The 17,694-nt window shown below is 41.7% G+C and overlaps 1 protein-coding gene across 4 annotated transcripts in view; it reads left to right on the forward strand.

Annotated features, from left to right (window-relative positions):
* Positions 1-1,644: 1,644 nt before the first annotated feature.
* Positions 1,645-17,694, forward strand: part of vwc2l (von Willebrand factor C domain containing 2 like) — a 35,959-nt gene continuing 19,909 nt past the window's right edge. Inside the window, exons 1-3 of one of the 4 annotated variants that reach the window (XM_033612700.2) lie at positions 1,645-2,700; positions 3,605-4,109; positions 9,840-9,953. In XM_033612700.2, the coding sequence (XP_033468591.1) occupies positions 3,696-4,109; positions 9,840-9,953 (528 nt within the window). In that variant the 5' untranslated portion in view covers positions 1,645-2,700; positions 3,605-3,695. The remainder of the gene's footprint in view (positions 2,701-3,604; positions 4,110-9,839; positions 9,954-17,694) is intronic. The other 3 variants (XM_078174436.1, XM_033612708.2, XM_033612717.2) reach the window with 3 other exon arrangements.

Below are 17,694 nucleotides of genomic sequence, written 5' to 3' on the forward strand. Positions count from 1 at the left end.
TAAGGCAGCCCTGGGGCACTTTGGGGCCCCTGGGGCTGTGCCCAGTAGGCCCTTTCAGTAATGCATCAAATTATACTCTCACAGCCACTTTATTAGGTACACCTGTTTAAATGCTTGTTGACACAATTAGCTAATCAGCCAAATACATGGCAGCAACTCAGTGTATTTAGGCATGTAGACATGGTCAAGCTGACCTGCTGAAGTGACTTTGAATGTGGCATGGTTGTTGGCGCCAGACAGGCTGGTCTGAGTATTTCAGAAACCGCTGATCTACTGGGATTTTCACACACAACCGGAAGACCATCTCTGCACCAACACCACATCGAACCTTGAAGCAGATGGGCTACAGCAGCAAAAGACCGCACCAGGTGCCACTCCTGTCAGCTAACAACAGGAAACCGAGGCTACAGTTCACACAGGCTCACCAAAACTGGACAATAGAAGACTGGAAAAACGTTGCCTGGTCTGATGAGTCTTGGTTTCTGCTACGAAATTCAGATGGTAGGGTCAGAATTTGGTGTAAACAACATGAAAGCATGGATCCATCCTGCCTTGTATCAAGGGTTCAAGCTGGTGGTGGTGGTGTAATGGTGTGAGGGATATTTTCTTGGCACACTTTGGGCCCCTTAGTACCAACTGAGCATGGTTTAAACACCACAGCCTACCTGAGTGTTGTTGCTGACCGTGTCCATCCCTTTATGACCACAATGTATCATCTTCTGATGGCTACTTCCAGCAGGATAACACACCATGTCACAAAGCTCAAATCATCTCAAACTGGTCTCTTGAACATGACAATGAGTTCATTGTACTCCAATGGCCTCCACAGTCACCAGATCTCAATCCAATGGAGCACCTTTGGGATGTGGTGGAACGGAAGATTCGCATCATGGATGTGCAGCTGACACATCTTCATCATGTCAATATGGACCAAAATCTCTCAGGAATGTTTCCAGCACCCCGTTGAATCTATGCCATGAGGAATTAGGGCACTTCTGAAGGCAAAAGGGGTCCAACCTGGTACTAGCATATAGCATATGACTCTGTAATTTGATAGCCATAGAAATATTTTGAAGCTGTTTCAGTCAGGTAGAAAATAGTGCAGTCAATTACCCAGAATTTGTGCCTTAACCTCTGAATGCGTTGTTTAATTGGGCTGTTTCAGTTAGATTTGACCTTCCATGATGGGTCAAGTATGCAGCAGATGTAACCGTATAATTGAAAATACTTGGTAAAGGTGAGCTTTTGACTGAGTTGCCATGAGGAATGACAGGTGTTAAGTTAAATAGCTCCTATAGAATATTAGATTTTAATCATTACTCAGGTTAAGGATGTGAACACACATTTGAACAAGACAGGCCATAAGGTTGAGGTTGAAAAGATGCATATGGTTGCTCATGGGAATACCTAATAAAGTGCTGGTCGTCTGGGTCTCACTCAGTCATGCGCTTAGACTGAATGTAGTCAGGCAGTGGCCCCTACGGGCTACCATCTGTAAGACAAAGCTGATGCTGCTCTGCAAAGCCTTACTGTATTTTTCTGTTGTTGTAGGGGCTGACAAGTCAGACTCCCTTTTCTTGCGTTGCACTGTAGAATACAAATGGGTTTCTGTATACTGTGCTGCAGATAATGAGTGACTCAGGGAAACATGCTGCAGGTCATGTGTGAAGAGACTGGCGCGCACAGGCACGCACGCACGCAGACACACAGGCGCATAATGGCACAAACATAAACACAGGCGCACCCGTTTACAGACACAAAAAGGCACTCACGCACATTTGACAGATGTAGCCCTACCTCCAGCTGCTCATCTGGGAGCATCTCTGACTACTGGCCACTTATTTCGTCGTTTGACTTGCATTTTAGACTTTAACTCTTGCAGGAGAAATACAGTCGGAGTTGTCCCCCGGATCGTGGGATGTGAGCTGTTGTTGTGTCTGTGGGTGACGGAGGGGGGACGGGGGGCGCTCTGCTCTGCTCTGCTCGGCTCGGCTCTGCTCTGCTCAGTGCAGGACGCAGGAGACAGTCGCTCTCCAAGGTGCTGAAAGTGGGAGCGCTCCCTCCTCAGTCTCGGCTATACTGACGATGAATGCGACCTCTGCCGAGAACCCGCAAATCAAACAATGACTGGCTTCAACCCCGCTCGCTTTCATTTTTCATACTCTAACTTCTACCCTTCTGGATTTGTATTTTTCATACAGCCGCTGGATGTACACACGCATGCAACAAGACTGACTGCAGCTTTCTAACATTCACCTGCGTCGTTGGGAAATATTGAATTGACTCCGGATTCTCAGGGAACGCTACAGAGGATTTTTTTTTCTGGCTGGTTTTCTCGGGCTCTGTCTCCGTACTGCATGCTTCTGGACGTGAACTGTTTGTCTCAAAAAAATAAATAAATAAAAAAGGTGAGTCCGACGAGGATGAATCATGAAGCAGACCTACTTTTACGCGGATATCGTTTTCTTTCCACTGGAAAGGGGGAACCATATCTCCAAAAGGCTGGTGTTTAATTGCTTTTAAAGCCATCATCACGACCGGGAGGGAGGATTATAGTGTCTCGTGGAGTCTGGTGTATTTACCCTGTGGATAAAGTGAAGTTTCCAATAGGCTAGGCGACTATCTTTAATCTGCTCTAGCCAATCTATCTGTCGGGCTCCCTGGCTTCACACTAAGTGGATATCAAGCTATTTCAACGCGGTGAGTTTGCCCTGTCGTGTAATATATACATCCCTGTTGTCACTGGCATTTCCATTGACCTGTCAAGACACGCAGCACTTAGAAACCAAATGATTCAAATCAAAGCCAAATACATGGCCAATTTTTTAGCCATGTATTGCTGAACAGTCTGGATTCTGCTGTGTGGTTTCCCCCCTTCCGAAGGAGGGATGCATTTGGGGTTAAATCATTGCGCATTTATGATTCGGGAGATTTGCATGTTACATGCATGATTTAGTAAGAGCAGGTTACCCCACTGTAAGTCCAGAGTGGGAGCAGTAATGTGTGTAACCATTGGCTTCAAAGGAAATAAACCATAGCTACCTGTTGTCTCTGGTCGCCCTCATGGAGTTGAACGTGTCCAAAGATAGCTAATGTGTTTTTATTTATTTATTTATTTATTTATTGAATGTGCAGATGACTACTGTGAGGAGCCCACTCCACCCACTTTAGATTGTGGATGTTTTAACCTTTTTTCTCTGTAGTTGGATGCTCACCCATTGCTGAGATTTTGCACGAAGGGAATAATTGGAATCTGAACACCCCCCGCACCACCACCACCTCCACCACCGCCACCACCGCCACACCAGCGCACATAGGCTCCAGACTACACGCTTCTTATGTCAACAATGTGTTTTTTTCTGTCAGGAATAATGGCATTATATCCTGTTGAGTGAGCTGCATTGGAGAGTCTCATTTGCCTCAGCCAGGAGATAAAATATTAAAGCAACTTGAATGATCCCTATAATGAAAAGTGTCTGCAGCAGTACACACACAGGCCTGGGCTAAATTGAAAAGTGTATTGAATGTAAGGGTTATGAAGATGTGCCAAACAACAGCAGTGGAATCATCATCCATCAAATCATCTCTTTTTTTTCCACTGCAGCCCATTTCCTCATGATGCTGATAATGAAGCGCAGGACGGATCCGGAGAGGATACCGGGAGCCTAGGGATGACATCCACACAATCTCGTTGAATGTGGATATCGATGCCGCGGCGAAGGATGGGCCCTCTCCTGTCGGCCGCCTTCGCCCTCCTGCTGGCCCTGAGCTCCGTGTGTCCGGCCTCGGTGGGGAACCCCGAGGATTACACCGCGGACGAGGCGGAGCGGACCGCCGGTGAAAACATCGTCTTCGATGACTACCGGGGGAAAGGATGCGTGGACGACAGTGGCTTCGTCTACAAACTCGGGGAGCGGTTCTACCCGGGACACTCGAACTGTCCGTGCGTGTGCACGGAGGACGGGCCCGTGTGCGACCAGCCCGAGTGCCCCAAACTGCACCCTAAGTGCACCAAAGTGGAGCACAATGGATGCTGCCCCGAGTGCAAGGAGGTTAAAAACTTTTGCGAGTACCGGGGGAAAACATACAAAATACTGGAAGAATTCAAGGTAAGATCTCAGATCCGATCTGGATCCCTTTTTTTTCAACAGCTTCAATTAATATTTCCTGCATTTTTACATTTAAACAATGAGTTCAGATGCGTGATCCTTTAATAATCCAATCATGGCTCGAGAAACGTTGCCATTAACATTTCCAATGTGCTTCTGTCTCATACAGCAGGGGAGCATTTATGAATTTTTAAAGATGCTGTTTCCAATCTACTGACATTGCCTTTGATGGTTGTCTTCCAGTTTAAATGATAAAATAGTTAATACGCTACATAAAGTTCTTCAAGGGCTATAGTGCCCAACTGATGCTCATGAGTTGGTTCCATCTTGCCAGGTTTATTCAGTCAGTATGGATGCCACTAAAGAAACCGTCTGTCTGGGCTATTCAGTTGTTGCAAAGTTCATATACAATGACCCGAACGCCCCTAACTAGACTAGACAAAATCTGTAGTCATAATGTCATTTTGGTAGCACTCACTATGTCTACCCACACATTGCTGTTGGTCTTCCAACTTGTTGACAGCAATCAACTTTGATATCTGTTGTTAAAAATCACAAAATGCAGCCCAGCAGCAGCAGCAGCAGAGATGACCAGTGGCAAGGGGTCGTCAGGGTTTTGGTTAGTGAGGCTTCCTGTTAGCGTCACTATATATATTGCTTCTTGGCAGACTGTAAAAGTATCATGAAAATGTGTTTATTGGCCAAGGGCACAAAGATGGCTGCCTCCCAGAGTGATGTCATCCCCACCACCCCCCTCCCTGCACCATCAACTGAACATTCACCCAGCATTACTAAACTGACAGATGCTATAAGGGTATTTTAAAGCTTTGATTTGTGGACACTGAGTCACTGCTGGCAGATTCAGCCTCCCTGTGTCTCCTGCGTGCGGTGCGCCGTTTCTACCCATCGGACTGGCGTCTCAGCAGTTGTTATAGAGCATGACAGTACTCCCTGATTAGAAATAACACTATTAGAATGACAACTACTGTCTGTGTTTAAACTGTTGCTGCCCGTGAGGAAACCTCCTCATTCAAATTCCTCACAAGTGGATTGGGGCTGCCAGTGATTGAAATGTAATATGACACAATGCAGACTACACATCGGTATAGCTCTAACGCTATTATTAATAAAGGCATTTTATCATGTGCAAATATAACCAGGCAGAATTAGTACATCCATTACAGTTGCTTTAAACCTACAGTGGAAAATGTAGTTTTGGATCTACAGATCTGAATTAAGAGTATTTAAGACTGAAGTTAGATTGAAGTATCTTTCACATCTATTATACACCTGAATTATCATTTTATGGATTTTACAATTGCACATTATGTCATAGAGTTAGAGGCAGGAAATCTACATCAAGTGAGCCCAACACTCGAGACAGCAAGCTGGTAGTATGAAGACATGGCTGATTTACTCTGTTTTTCCGCTCAGCCAACAGCCAACCAACAGTTTTTCCTGTTTAAAAAAAAAATGGGTGCACAAACCAACAACAGCTCTGTGACTGTGACTAATGGATTTTCCCAATCAGGTGTAGAAAGGATTCATGTTCGCATGTCGGAGAAGAAGAGCACTTTTCGATCATCTAGTTCGTGCAGCCATCTCAAACTGAAAGGCACTTCAGATCTAAATGAATACTTGAAACTAAGCTTTTAAAAGCATCTTGAACATTAACTATCATTGTCAGTGGCAGATTAGCAGAGTGTTCAGCAGTGCTGGCAACCACCATAGAGATGCTAGAGATCAAACAATGTGCAAAATCCAAATCCATAATACAAATAAGGAGCTAATGGAACAGATATACATAGTTACATTCATTCAGGAAACTTCTAATATATACATGCCTACAACCAGTTTGAGCTTTGGCAAAAAAAGTGTCAGAATTTTACAGATAAAATCCGCCAGCAATCAAATTTAACTGCTGGTTGCATCTATTAACATTGTAACAAACCTACACAACAGCTAGTCTGAGCATGCTGTTTACTGTGCGCATTTTTCTGAGATGTAAGGGCATAGACATGTTGTGCTTTCAGACATAAAAAGATATATAAGACTGAAAGCATTACAACTGTTTTGCTCTAAACATGCGTTGAAAGAAATATTATTGGATTTAAAGATTTCCTAAAATTATTAGAAATATTCTGTTCTTATCTGAAAAACAGTCAAAGCCAATGTTTTACTGTTAGATAGGACTACAATATATGAGTAGCAACTCATAGTGGTATTGTAAGGGTCTTTGAATTAAAACCATTCAGGTAAAGAATTGCTTCTTATTTTTGCACACAACACTGACATGTTATCAGAGATTGTCCTCCTACAAAATACAACCACATAGGCTGTTTGGACAAGCATCAATTACAGCCCATATTTAGATTAATTTTAGGTGGTGACCTCCAGTGGGTGTAGTAATATGACAGGAGCAAAAGAGAAGGTCAGGCGACATAGTATAAAGAGCAACAAAGTGCACTTTCAAAGGGTGGAATTGAGGCGAGGTGGACGGGTAAGAGATAGGACTTTCACCCAGGAGTCCGCTGTTTGTGTCCTGTGTGAACCAACAGTCAACGCTGAGCTAATTTTAAGAATGTAGAATAGTATGTCATGTGACGCATGTTATATTTGTATAGTTACTTTACCTTAGTTATACCAGGAGCGTATCTCAGCTGGCACTGGACAAGAGGTAGGGTTCACCCTGGACAGGCCGCCAGACTATCAAAGGGCTGACAGAGAGACAGACTACCATTCATGCTCACATTCACAACTCCGGGCAATTTAGAGACACCAGTTGACTTAACCTGCATGTCTTTGGACTGTGGGAGGAAGCCGGAGAATGCAGCAAAAACCCAGACTGACAGGAAGAACATGCAATGTGCAGGTCAAACCTGGAGCCCTCTTGCTGTGAGGTGACAGCACAAACCCCTGCACCGTGTTAGTAACAAACATACTTTAAAGTAAGCCAAACTATTATCTTTTTTTCTAAACCTTACCACTTAGTTTTGTTGCAACTGCGACTGTTTGACAACATTAACCACATGTTACAAACTGCAGTCTGTAACAGTCATGCACGATCTAATCTGTCATCCACTGGTAGAGGTGCAAATTTAGGAAAAGCTTCTGTGGATTGCATTGGAGGGTAGGAACATATGACCTATGAGTTTGTGTGGGTTAGAGGGCTTATTGTATTATCACCTTGTGAAGAAGCCATGGCAAATGTGTAAACAGACTGCTGCCTACATCCAGAAGACACAGAGCAACATTAATATTAAGTTTGATTCATGTTCCTGGCCACCTGATGAATAGAAGTTTCTTTGAGCTCTGCTTTTGGTCTCCCCCAGTCACTGGGGAAATATCCGACTCTTACGCTGCTAAATGCTCCACTATGTTCACCAACTAGTCACCAACTTTTACAGCTGTTAAGTGTTGCACAAGTAGTATACAGTTAATTTGACAGAGCTTTGTTGTTATAAACTGCTGCTTTGGCCGTAAAACCAAAACCATTAGCTGAAAGATGCTAAAATTCTGTAGCGCTAAAGAGATCTGCAGAGTCTGGTGTCTGTGGATGCGTCACCTCCAGCAACCCCTGACACATATACATATTTGACTCATATTTATTATAAAAATATTGATTACTGCAGCTTTGAAGTTAGGGAAAGATTACAAGTATATTTAAATAACTAAAATGTAAAGACTTGACTACTACCAGTACATCAGAGGAACATGAACCTGTGTTGCCTGTGTTGTAGGTAAACACTGATAATACCTGTTGTCAATCTGAATTGACTTGTACACAATAGTTGTGTATGCACATAATTTGCAGTTTTTAGTGAAAACCTGCAGTTTAGCTGCCATGAGAGGCTTCAGCAGAGCGTTCTGTAGTCTGTAGCATGTTTGTTTTAGTTTACATAATGACTTCCAAGCAAAGAAACCTCTGCTGGGAGATGTTGGAACATGTCGCACCTGTGAAAATTAACATGTCATGTCACTGTAACAAATTGAAGCAGGCAGGGGGGCTACACAGTGAGTTAAGCCAAATAAAATGTAGACAAGCATCATTATTAATCGTTCCGCTACGGTTCATCTGTGGCAGTCTAACTTCTGACAAATCTGACAAAATTGAAAACCAGATGTAAAAAAAAAAACAGTGGCTAGGAGTTGTCCATCATTTATTAATGTAAAACCTTTGTAATTGCTTTTGATTTTTCATGTATTTACCCCAGTGCATTAGGCTGAATGAGCAACAAGTCATTGCAGTCTGGTTTCCCGTTGTTAACGACAATTTTTATGCTGTAGTAGGGGACATTATGCTTGTGCTAAATATGAAATAACAATTAAGATATGCAATTAGTTACGCAAATTCTTCTGTTTTGTGTTTTACATTATTATTGATGTAAATTGAGTGCATTTGGGCTTTGAATTGTTAATTGGACAAACAAGCAATTTAAAGATGGAAAATGGTGATGGGTATTTTTACTATTTGTGACATTATTTAATTTAATTTTTGTAAATGATTTGCTTTTTAATTAAAAAAATTATAATAATCAAGAAATTGATCATGAAAATAATTGTTTGTTGTGGTCCTGCATTATGCATCAGCACATCAGTGTGACAGTGACATAGTGTTGCTGTTAATAAGGGGTGTGTGGGATCAGCCCATTTAAAACCTATGTTCTTAATCTGTACTGATTGGTGTGTTTGCACGTCAGACAGCATCAAGCTCAGTCCCGCATTGGGATGCAAGCCCACAGATTTTGTAAGGGCCGCTGTAAGTGCATAAGCCTCGCAGTTTGATGTGAGATCATTCCATCAATAGTGCAGCTCACCCTCTTGCTAACCTTGACTGGAGGGGCCCAGAGAAGGACATTTCTATGTACTTGAAGAAGATTTGGAAAAAAAGCATTCATTTGTTCTTCGAGATCATCTCAGTGAATATTACACAACCGAAATGAGAAGAGAGGAAATCTCTTAGGATCTGCCTCCTCTATCCGAGACCACACAAGTAACTCTAATGTCTTAGTCCGCATCCTGTGTGAGGGGTTGGGTCTCTTCAGCAAGGACATGAAAGCTTCGGAACCCTGCAGCGTTCAAGGAAATCAAAGGCCGTCAGTATCTGGTATACAGACCACTGTTTAGAGATGCCGACAGGTTAACCTTTGGTGTGGGCCTCATTGGCATTTCCTTTGCGGTGCTCATGCTACGTTGTGCATTTGACGTTTGCATTTATATTCAGTAGCACATGACAGGGAGGAAATGCAGAGACGCAGCTTCTCAGAATGATAACAGGAGAGACGTGGTCAGCTTCTGGGATACTCCAATGTTTAAGTCTGAATGACGAATTGATGTAAGCCTAGTTTGGCATCAACCAGCACTTTTTAATTTTCTAATCTCATTATGTTGAAAATTCCATCATGCAATAGGTCACTCATTAAGTTCCATGTACGTAGAGTATGCAGTCATTGTCAGCACAAGTGGTATTGGGCATTCATTCAACACAAAGCAGCTGACTGCAGAGCAATGTCAGCCTGTCATTTGTTGAATCCAATGCTGGTATAACTCATGCATCAGCAACCTGACAATTAAGCCTAAAGTACATTTTCCAATAACAACTCATCCACTTTAGTATTTAATACAATGCAGTTTTTTTTGTAGGGGCAGATTGACTTCCAGTGGGTGTATTTTTTTCTACTCTTTTGTTTTGATGCCCTGTGAGAGAGTCATACCACTCAACCTTAGTAGGTGTTTCACCTACAGGGTTCCCCATCAGATGAGGAAGGGACCAGTCCGCCCAGCATGGCTGCCGGCGTCCCTCTGGCCCCAGCGCAGCTGCAATCAAGAACCAGGAGATATAGGGTGAGTTCAGATCCCAGATCGTCAGGCTAGGGCTGGGATGTGAACTCAAATGTGAACAATCCCATCCGTGCTTCCTGCGATCCCCTTAGGGAAGGGATGCAGAGTTGAAAAAGGGGGGAGGGCTCCAGCATTTTCAGTGACAAAGGTACACACAGTCGATTTCAATTTCTCTATTTCTTAGAGGCAAGTAATGTTAATTGATTAATTTGCAAGTAATAAAACTGCTAAAACATGCAGCCTTAATACCTAATTTTTACTCACCTTTCCTTAAATCCCCATGAGACAGACACTAATCTGCCCAGTGCAGTGTAGTTAAAGAACACTACTGTGTAGGGATTAAATATTTAGGTAATTTGGTTTTCACAGAAAAACATATTGCCTATAAATAGAAATGCTGTTTTTGTGATTTGTCTGTTACTTTTAATTGTTCTCTCAAAACAACAAAAGTCTTTGCAGAACTCGATGTACCGTAATAATAGAAACGTGCTGTGAAAGCACATGTACAGACAATCACAACAATCACAGCTGCCTACACAACACACACACACAACAGTAATTAGTGACTCTGCTTTTCAGCACGGACACCTATGAGACACAACAGCCATAAAAGCTGTAAAAATGATTGCTCAAATTGGTTTTCCTATCCAATTTGCCAGAGGCAACAAGGGCCCTAATTAGCAGAAATTATTAAGTGAAAACAATTAGGCCACAAAGAATTTTCAGACAACTTTTTCTGGTTTGAACTTCCTTGCACTTAAAGTACCCCTGTGCAAGTATTAAGGGTGCTTTTAGCATCCAGCTCCCCTCATCCACAAGTCCTCCTCTCTCTCTCTGTATTCCCTGACCACCAGTGAAATATTGTTTTGACTTGGACAACAGCTGCATGCAGTTTGACTGTCAACCCATTCCCATCACTCCTATTAACCGCATGGGTGAGATTCCTGTGACCCTGATGTCCAGCCTTAAAGTATTTTACATTACCATTTGCCCCGCTGAAGGTTCTTTGACTATTCATTGCTTCCCTGCCCCGTCTCCATTTGTCTCAGAGTGGGAATGAAAAGCATGACAGCCAATTCACTCTAATACCCAGCCAATAAGACGGGGACAACAGGAGACTTTTCTTCACCAAAACATCTGGCAGCATGTCTAAGTTCGGTGCTGGTGCTCCATTTTCTTTTGTGAGTCTGGGCTAAGGCATGACTGATCCTCTTCACGGTAGACCTCACACAAAAGGATGCGCTGAAAGCGCCAGGCATGGCTGAATACATTGCAGGAATCTGTAATGTCTCATAGGTACATGAAGGAGTTTTCTCTTTCAAATGACATTTTTAACAAAATTGTTAAAAATGATTCCTTTTTAAAAGAAAATTGCAATACCAGTGGTAACACACATTCCTTTTAACTGAGTTCACTTTTTCTCATTACAGACATGCAGCTCAGCATCACAGTTAATCAACCAAAACATCCAAAATACACAAATGCAACCAAAACACTTTATACACATCTCAGGATCCAGTGGTACAGTCACTCAAGTACTGTATGTAAGGACAAATTTGAGGTACTTGTACTTAATATTCCATTTAAAGCTACATTTCACCTTTGCTTTGCTGCATATCAAAGAAGCATTGCACTTTCTACTTCATTGCATTTATTTGACAGCTTTAGTTATAACTTTCAGCTTAAGATTTTATACATCAAATATATCAGGTTATGACATTTGCATTGTTAAAGATGAAACTACTTAGCAGTTAACACAATTATTAAAATTAGCTCTACCTTGACATTCAGATGTTGCATAGAGGATAATGAATCTACTCAAATAATACATAAATGATTAATTTAACACCAGTGGTTTTACAGAATGAGTATTTTTACCTTTGATATAGCACGATTTACTGCTAATATGTATGTATTTGTACTTGAGTAGCAGTGTGTAGGATTGGGGTCTGCCCATTGGTCCGACATCCCATTGTTCCGACCATATTAAACCCATTGTTCCGAAGTCCCGTTGTTCCGAAATCATCATGATGCCCTGTGGTTAAGGTCTGGTTAGGTTTAGGCACAAAAACCACTTGGTTAGGGTCAGGAAAAGATCATGGTGTGGGTTAAAATGAAAAAGAAAGTGGCAAACACATTAGTCTGAGTGGGCAGAAGTTTGCTGCAGAGATCAGCCTCTCATTGGGCAGAACGAGCCACCCGCTGAAGTCCCGCCCTACCACCTCCGGTTGTGTAGCAGTTTTCAACCGTTTTCAACACGTCCTTTACTAACTTTTGCGGTGTTTGATCTTGCGGGGATGTAGCCATTTTTCTGCCATGGTTCGCGTCCTGTAGGTGATATTTTTGTGGGCATGTTACACCAAAACCTGTTTCCCCCCGGCAATATTTTTGCAAGCGCACCGTTGCTGTGGCACCGCCCAGAACCATTGTGATTGGTTGAAAGAAATACAAGCAGCTGAGGCGTTTTTTTTTCTCCAATCTCACAGTGAGAGTCGGCCCAGCCAGACCTTTCTTTTCTTGAGAAAGGTCTGGTGAGCGAGACTACAAACACATAAGTCGTGAGCCTGCTTCGCCTCAAGCCATTCCCAGCTGACCCAGAGCCGGTTGCGGCGCACCATCAAGGTAGAAATACACCTGCCGGGAGCCCTTCAGCACCACGGAGAGCTCCCCACACAACAGGAGATACATAATAACAGGAGATTATGGTGTTTCATTCTCTCCTCTCTATGACACTTGTATCTCGACCAGTAGCCTACTTTTGTTGCGTTTGCTGATCCTGTATGGTACACAAATACAGTATAGCCTAGTTTAATCACATATCGGAACAATGGGACATCGGACTAATGGGATGTCGGACCAATGGGCTGTCAGACCAATGACATGGACCCGTAGGATTTAGAGGCATCTAGCTGTGAAGTTGCGTATTGCAACTAACTATATGCTCCTTTATTTACCCCTCCCTTTCCAAGCATGTTGGAGAACCTCTGATGGCCTTGAGGTAGTGATGTCAATGGTTAACAGCTGAGAATATTTTTGACCGGTAACACATGTCGATCTATAAGTCTATTTTGCTACTCTTCAGTTTGCACCACTGCGCACCACCCAGATCTGGTAGGAGCTAGATAACTAGCAGCACCAGTTATTCGGTGCTGCCGCTTGTAACACCTTCCCAACCCAACAGCATTGCCATGGAAACATTGTACCCACCCTCTGGTCCACCTCTAGGTTGCCCCAGTGAATAAGCTGCTCAATTTTGAGCTGTAAAACAACTTGAGTACTGTAGACCATGTTACCACTGTTAGCTCTGTTACTGCCATTAGCAGTGTCTGCATGACTAGTGGTGCTAACATTGTAAACAATGCTAAAGGGGTTTTGCGGCTCAAAATGAAGCTGCTTACCCACTGGGAAAACCTGGGGGGAGACCGAAGGGTGGGCACAATGTTTCCTCAGCAATGTATTCCATCATCGTGACAGCATTATCAGCTGTAATTGCTGCATGAGTGGTGCTGCTACTTACCTAATGTTAGCTCCCACCCAACCTGGGCACTGTGCAGTGCAGATAGGCCAAGGAACTAGTGGAGACAAGAGGTTGGGGGTTGAGCGTGTTTCCACATGTTAGCATGGCTGTCTGGCTGTCTGACAGCAAAGCCAACAGAAAATAACATAAAAGTCAAGACATATACATCACAAACCATTAAAATGTCATCACATCTTAATGGATAGTGTTAGCGCTTTGAAATGCAGCGGTAAAGTTCACTTAGGCAATGAAGCGCAGGAATAAAAGGAAACACCTGTTGTATTTCATGCCTTTTTTTCCTATTAAATATTATTCGTTAATGAGTGTCAGCCTATCAAAAGCTAAAATTAACTGAAACTGATCTTGAGATAATGTTAAAACGCAAAGGGCTCATGGAAGAGGACCTGCTCCCAATGTAGAAAGGCTTGTTTTAAGACAACAAAAAAACACAGCAATTCTTGGTGTTATGCAATTGTACACGAATAAAGTCATAGTTATGAACATTATATTTAATTTCTGCCAATAGATCCCCCTAAATCCTACACACTGCACCTTTAAGTAAAATTGCAGGATTTTTACTTGTAGCAGAACCTTTTTCATAGACGTATTGTTATTTTTACTTGAGTAAAAAGATTAGAGTATTTCTTCCACCACTGTCAGGAGAGACTCTTGTACCAGAACAATGAATTGTCTCCCAGCGCAAAATTTGATTTTGGTACACTTGGACTGTTCTTCCCCAAAGTATATGTCACAGAAATAAATCAGAAATGCTGCAATATGCTTCAGTGGGGTTTTTTTTTAATACAGTTTTTGCACCGAGTGGTTTTGAGAGCACAAAATGAAACTAATAATTCCAGTAATGCAACACAAAACTACAATTTACTGTACATACTTTTATAGGAAAACTACAAAAATAGAAATACAGAAGTGCTAGTCAACCCTGTTTTCTGCATGTGTCCGCAAGTTCTCATCCACATCACACCTTATGTTTTTTCTTCTTCTCACAGTTCTTTTATAGCGGTTATAAAGGCATGAAAGCAGACACTCAGGAGTTTTTGCATTTTTATGTCACTGGGCAATAGGTATTATGTATTTGGGTTGTCTGTCTGTCCATATGTCCGTACTTAACAAAATCTCAAGAAAACCTTGAGGGAATTTCTTCAGATTTGGCACAAACATCCACTTTGACTCAAACATGAACTATTAAAATTTGGTGGTCAAAGGTCATTGTGACCTTGTCTGTTGCATTCTTGTGAACACAATATCTAAAGAACACCTGGAGGGAATGTCTTCAAATTTGGCACAAAAATCTACTTTGACTCAAGAATAAACTGATTAGACTTTGGTAATCAAAAGTCAAAGGTCACTGTGACCTTGTGTCAGTCTTCTTCTCAATATATGAATTTTTTGATATCTCAAGAGGGCCTTGAGGGAATTTACTCAAATTTGACACAAATGTCTACTTGGACTCAAGTCTCGTTGAATTGACTCAATGAATTGACTAGAATTTGGTGGTTGAAGGTTAAAGGTCAATGTCATGGTGACCTCATAAGACATGTTTTTGGCCATAATTCAGGAATCCATATGCTAATTATGTGAAAATTGAGCACACATGTCTAATAGTTTAAATTCGTCGGTGGCTTAGTGGTAGAGCAGGCGCCCCATATACAAGGCTGTTGCCGCAGTGGCTCGGGTTCGAATCCAGCCTGTGGCCCTTTGCTGCATGTCATCCCCCCTCTCTCTCTCCCCTTCACGCTTACCCATCCTGTCCATTAAAGGCAAAATGGCCAAAAAAATTGATGAAGTGATAATATTTTATATCCAAAATGTCAATGGTCAGCTTCAATGTAACATCATACTGTTCTGCAAAAACACTTTTCTGACTGTTATTCAGCACCCTAACTCAGGAACAGAAGGGCAGACATTTGGTCAGGTTGTATAGATCTTCAGTGCAGCCGGGGGGAAGATGTGTGTAAAGCATCCATGTTTTCACAGTCATGGATGTAAAAAATAACTGCAACTTGACAGGTTTGGGAGACATACAACTGCAAAGCAGTAATTGCAGTTTGTTTTTTGCTATTATTATTCACTTTTAGATGTAGATGTGGCAAAAACATAGCAAAATGCAATCTAACGTAATTTGTAATTTGTGAATGTTATGTTAAAAAATTTTTACAATAGTAAAAACAGTATGGTACGGTGAGTATTTCAGTGAGAATACAGTTTACGATGTGGCCACTGAATGCATTTTGTGTATACAGTTTAGGTAAAACAACATGGATGAAGTGGCTCCAGAAAAACCTTTGGATGAGAAAACTCAAAATTGCATTCAGTATGTGAAGAAGCCATTTGCCCATTTCTTGTCAGTCTGACAACAATAAAAATGAATATGAGTCATAAACAATAAATCTAAGCCCTAGTTCTGTTGTTTCTGGCTCACATTCATTTTCAAATATATTGATTGCATCGCCTCAAACCACATGAATAATATATGTAAATTCTTATGTTGAGTTTAATTCCAATTTATCCCTACAATTTACCAGCAGCAACTACTGGAGACAATGCATTTTGCTGAGAAAAACAAATGAAAGGTTTAGCAGATTTACATTTTTACATTACTATTGTGTAGTTTAAGAGCTGCTATATGATGTCTAATCGCCTCCTTCTCTATCCTCTAAAGATAGTAATATGCCTTATGGGGGTAAAAGGGAATCTGTATCTGTGCCAGATGCAGACTCTAGTGAAACTGTGTCTAATTGTTCCCATTGTTGTGTTTTAGTGTAATTTCCTTGCTGTATGTTTGGCAGCTGATCAAATATTAATCAGAATTGGTGTAAGCTGGATCCTTACATCCACTTACCTAACTGTCCTACTCCTAGATTGAATTTGTGATTATGCTTTGCTTTTACCCATAATGAGATACTTCAAACTAACGTGTAATCAAGCATCAACTGCTAAGTAAAGGCTCTGTTAAGGATTGTTGTGTTGTTAGCTTGGTGCTTTATTAGCAGAAGAAGTAACAACTACTGTTTGCAGCTGTTTTTGTTATGAAGGTCAGATTTACATACACAGACACAGGAAGCCTGGTATTGATATTAGGGATATAAAATCCACATGTAACATGAGAAGCCTGGTTATTCGTATCCTTTTATATCCTATTTCAACTGCATTCAGGTTTCTGAATGTCAGCGTCAGTGCAAGTCTGTTGGACATCCAGCCACTCTCATATTTGTACCAACTGAGCTCTTTCAGCATTTAAGAATGAGCCCATTTTTGTTTCTATATCCCAGGACTCTGCAGCATCCTGGTTTTATTTTCTCCATCTTATCAGTAGTAATAAAGGAGAGCAACCAGACAATTTATCCTCTGTGTTAGTTTCAGACTTTTTTTGTTATGCATTCACTTTCTCTTCAGGAGGTGTTTCAAATACATGGGCCAGATATGACTATCGTTCCAACAGTACGTCTTCTTGCATTCTTTATATGGGATGGACGTAAGAGTAACGTCTGCTCAGCAAGTCAATCAAAGGTCTTTACTGTAGTTGTGAAGCAGGAAGCCCTACATAATAAGGATGTCAGTCTGCTTCTCCTTATGATCACACTTTGGGACAATCTTAGAATCCATCCTATGTTAATGTTTCATTGACTAATAACTAAATAACTGAAGTTGAAAGCACATTTGATCTTGATCAGGAAGATGGACGAGGTGATTACATGCCACTGTGCCCAGTGGCGCCCCCAGAGCTTTTTCTTATGGGTGGCCAGATGGGGAAATCTTGGGGTGGCACACCAACACCAAAAGCCATAACTGGATTTTAGGAATTCTATTATGCTGTCGTAGTATAGGCTAGTTAAAACCATGTCAATATAGAGAATTAAGCAATCGCATACTGATATACTTTGGGTTCCTATTTTACAGTTAATGTTATTAATTGTCTGACGTGCATCGACTAATATTGGTACAGTTAACATTTTGAGTTCCACAACCATCCTGTTTTAATGTGTTATGTTAATACATTTGTTAGGTGAGTCATTGTTCTTTAAATAGGCTAAACCGGTCTCACTCCAGAATCGTCAAAATCCAGCGCTTGGGCAGTGACTTGCCGCATCAGACACTGATGAAAAAAGATGTCCTTTAACACTGTCATGATATGCAGGCGGTTGCTGTTATAGTTTAACAGCACTCAGCGGCATCAGGGTGAAACGCCATGGGACAAGAACAAAAGTT

This window comes from Epinephelus lanceolatus, chromosome 14 (genome assembly GCF_041903045.1).
Source record: "Epinephelus lanceolatus isolate andai-2023 chromosome 14, ASM4190304v1, whole genome shotgun sequence".
NCBI lineage: Eukaryota > Metazoa > Chordata > Actinopteri > Perciformes > Serranidae > Epinephelus > Epinephelus lanceolatus.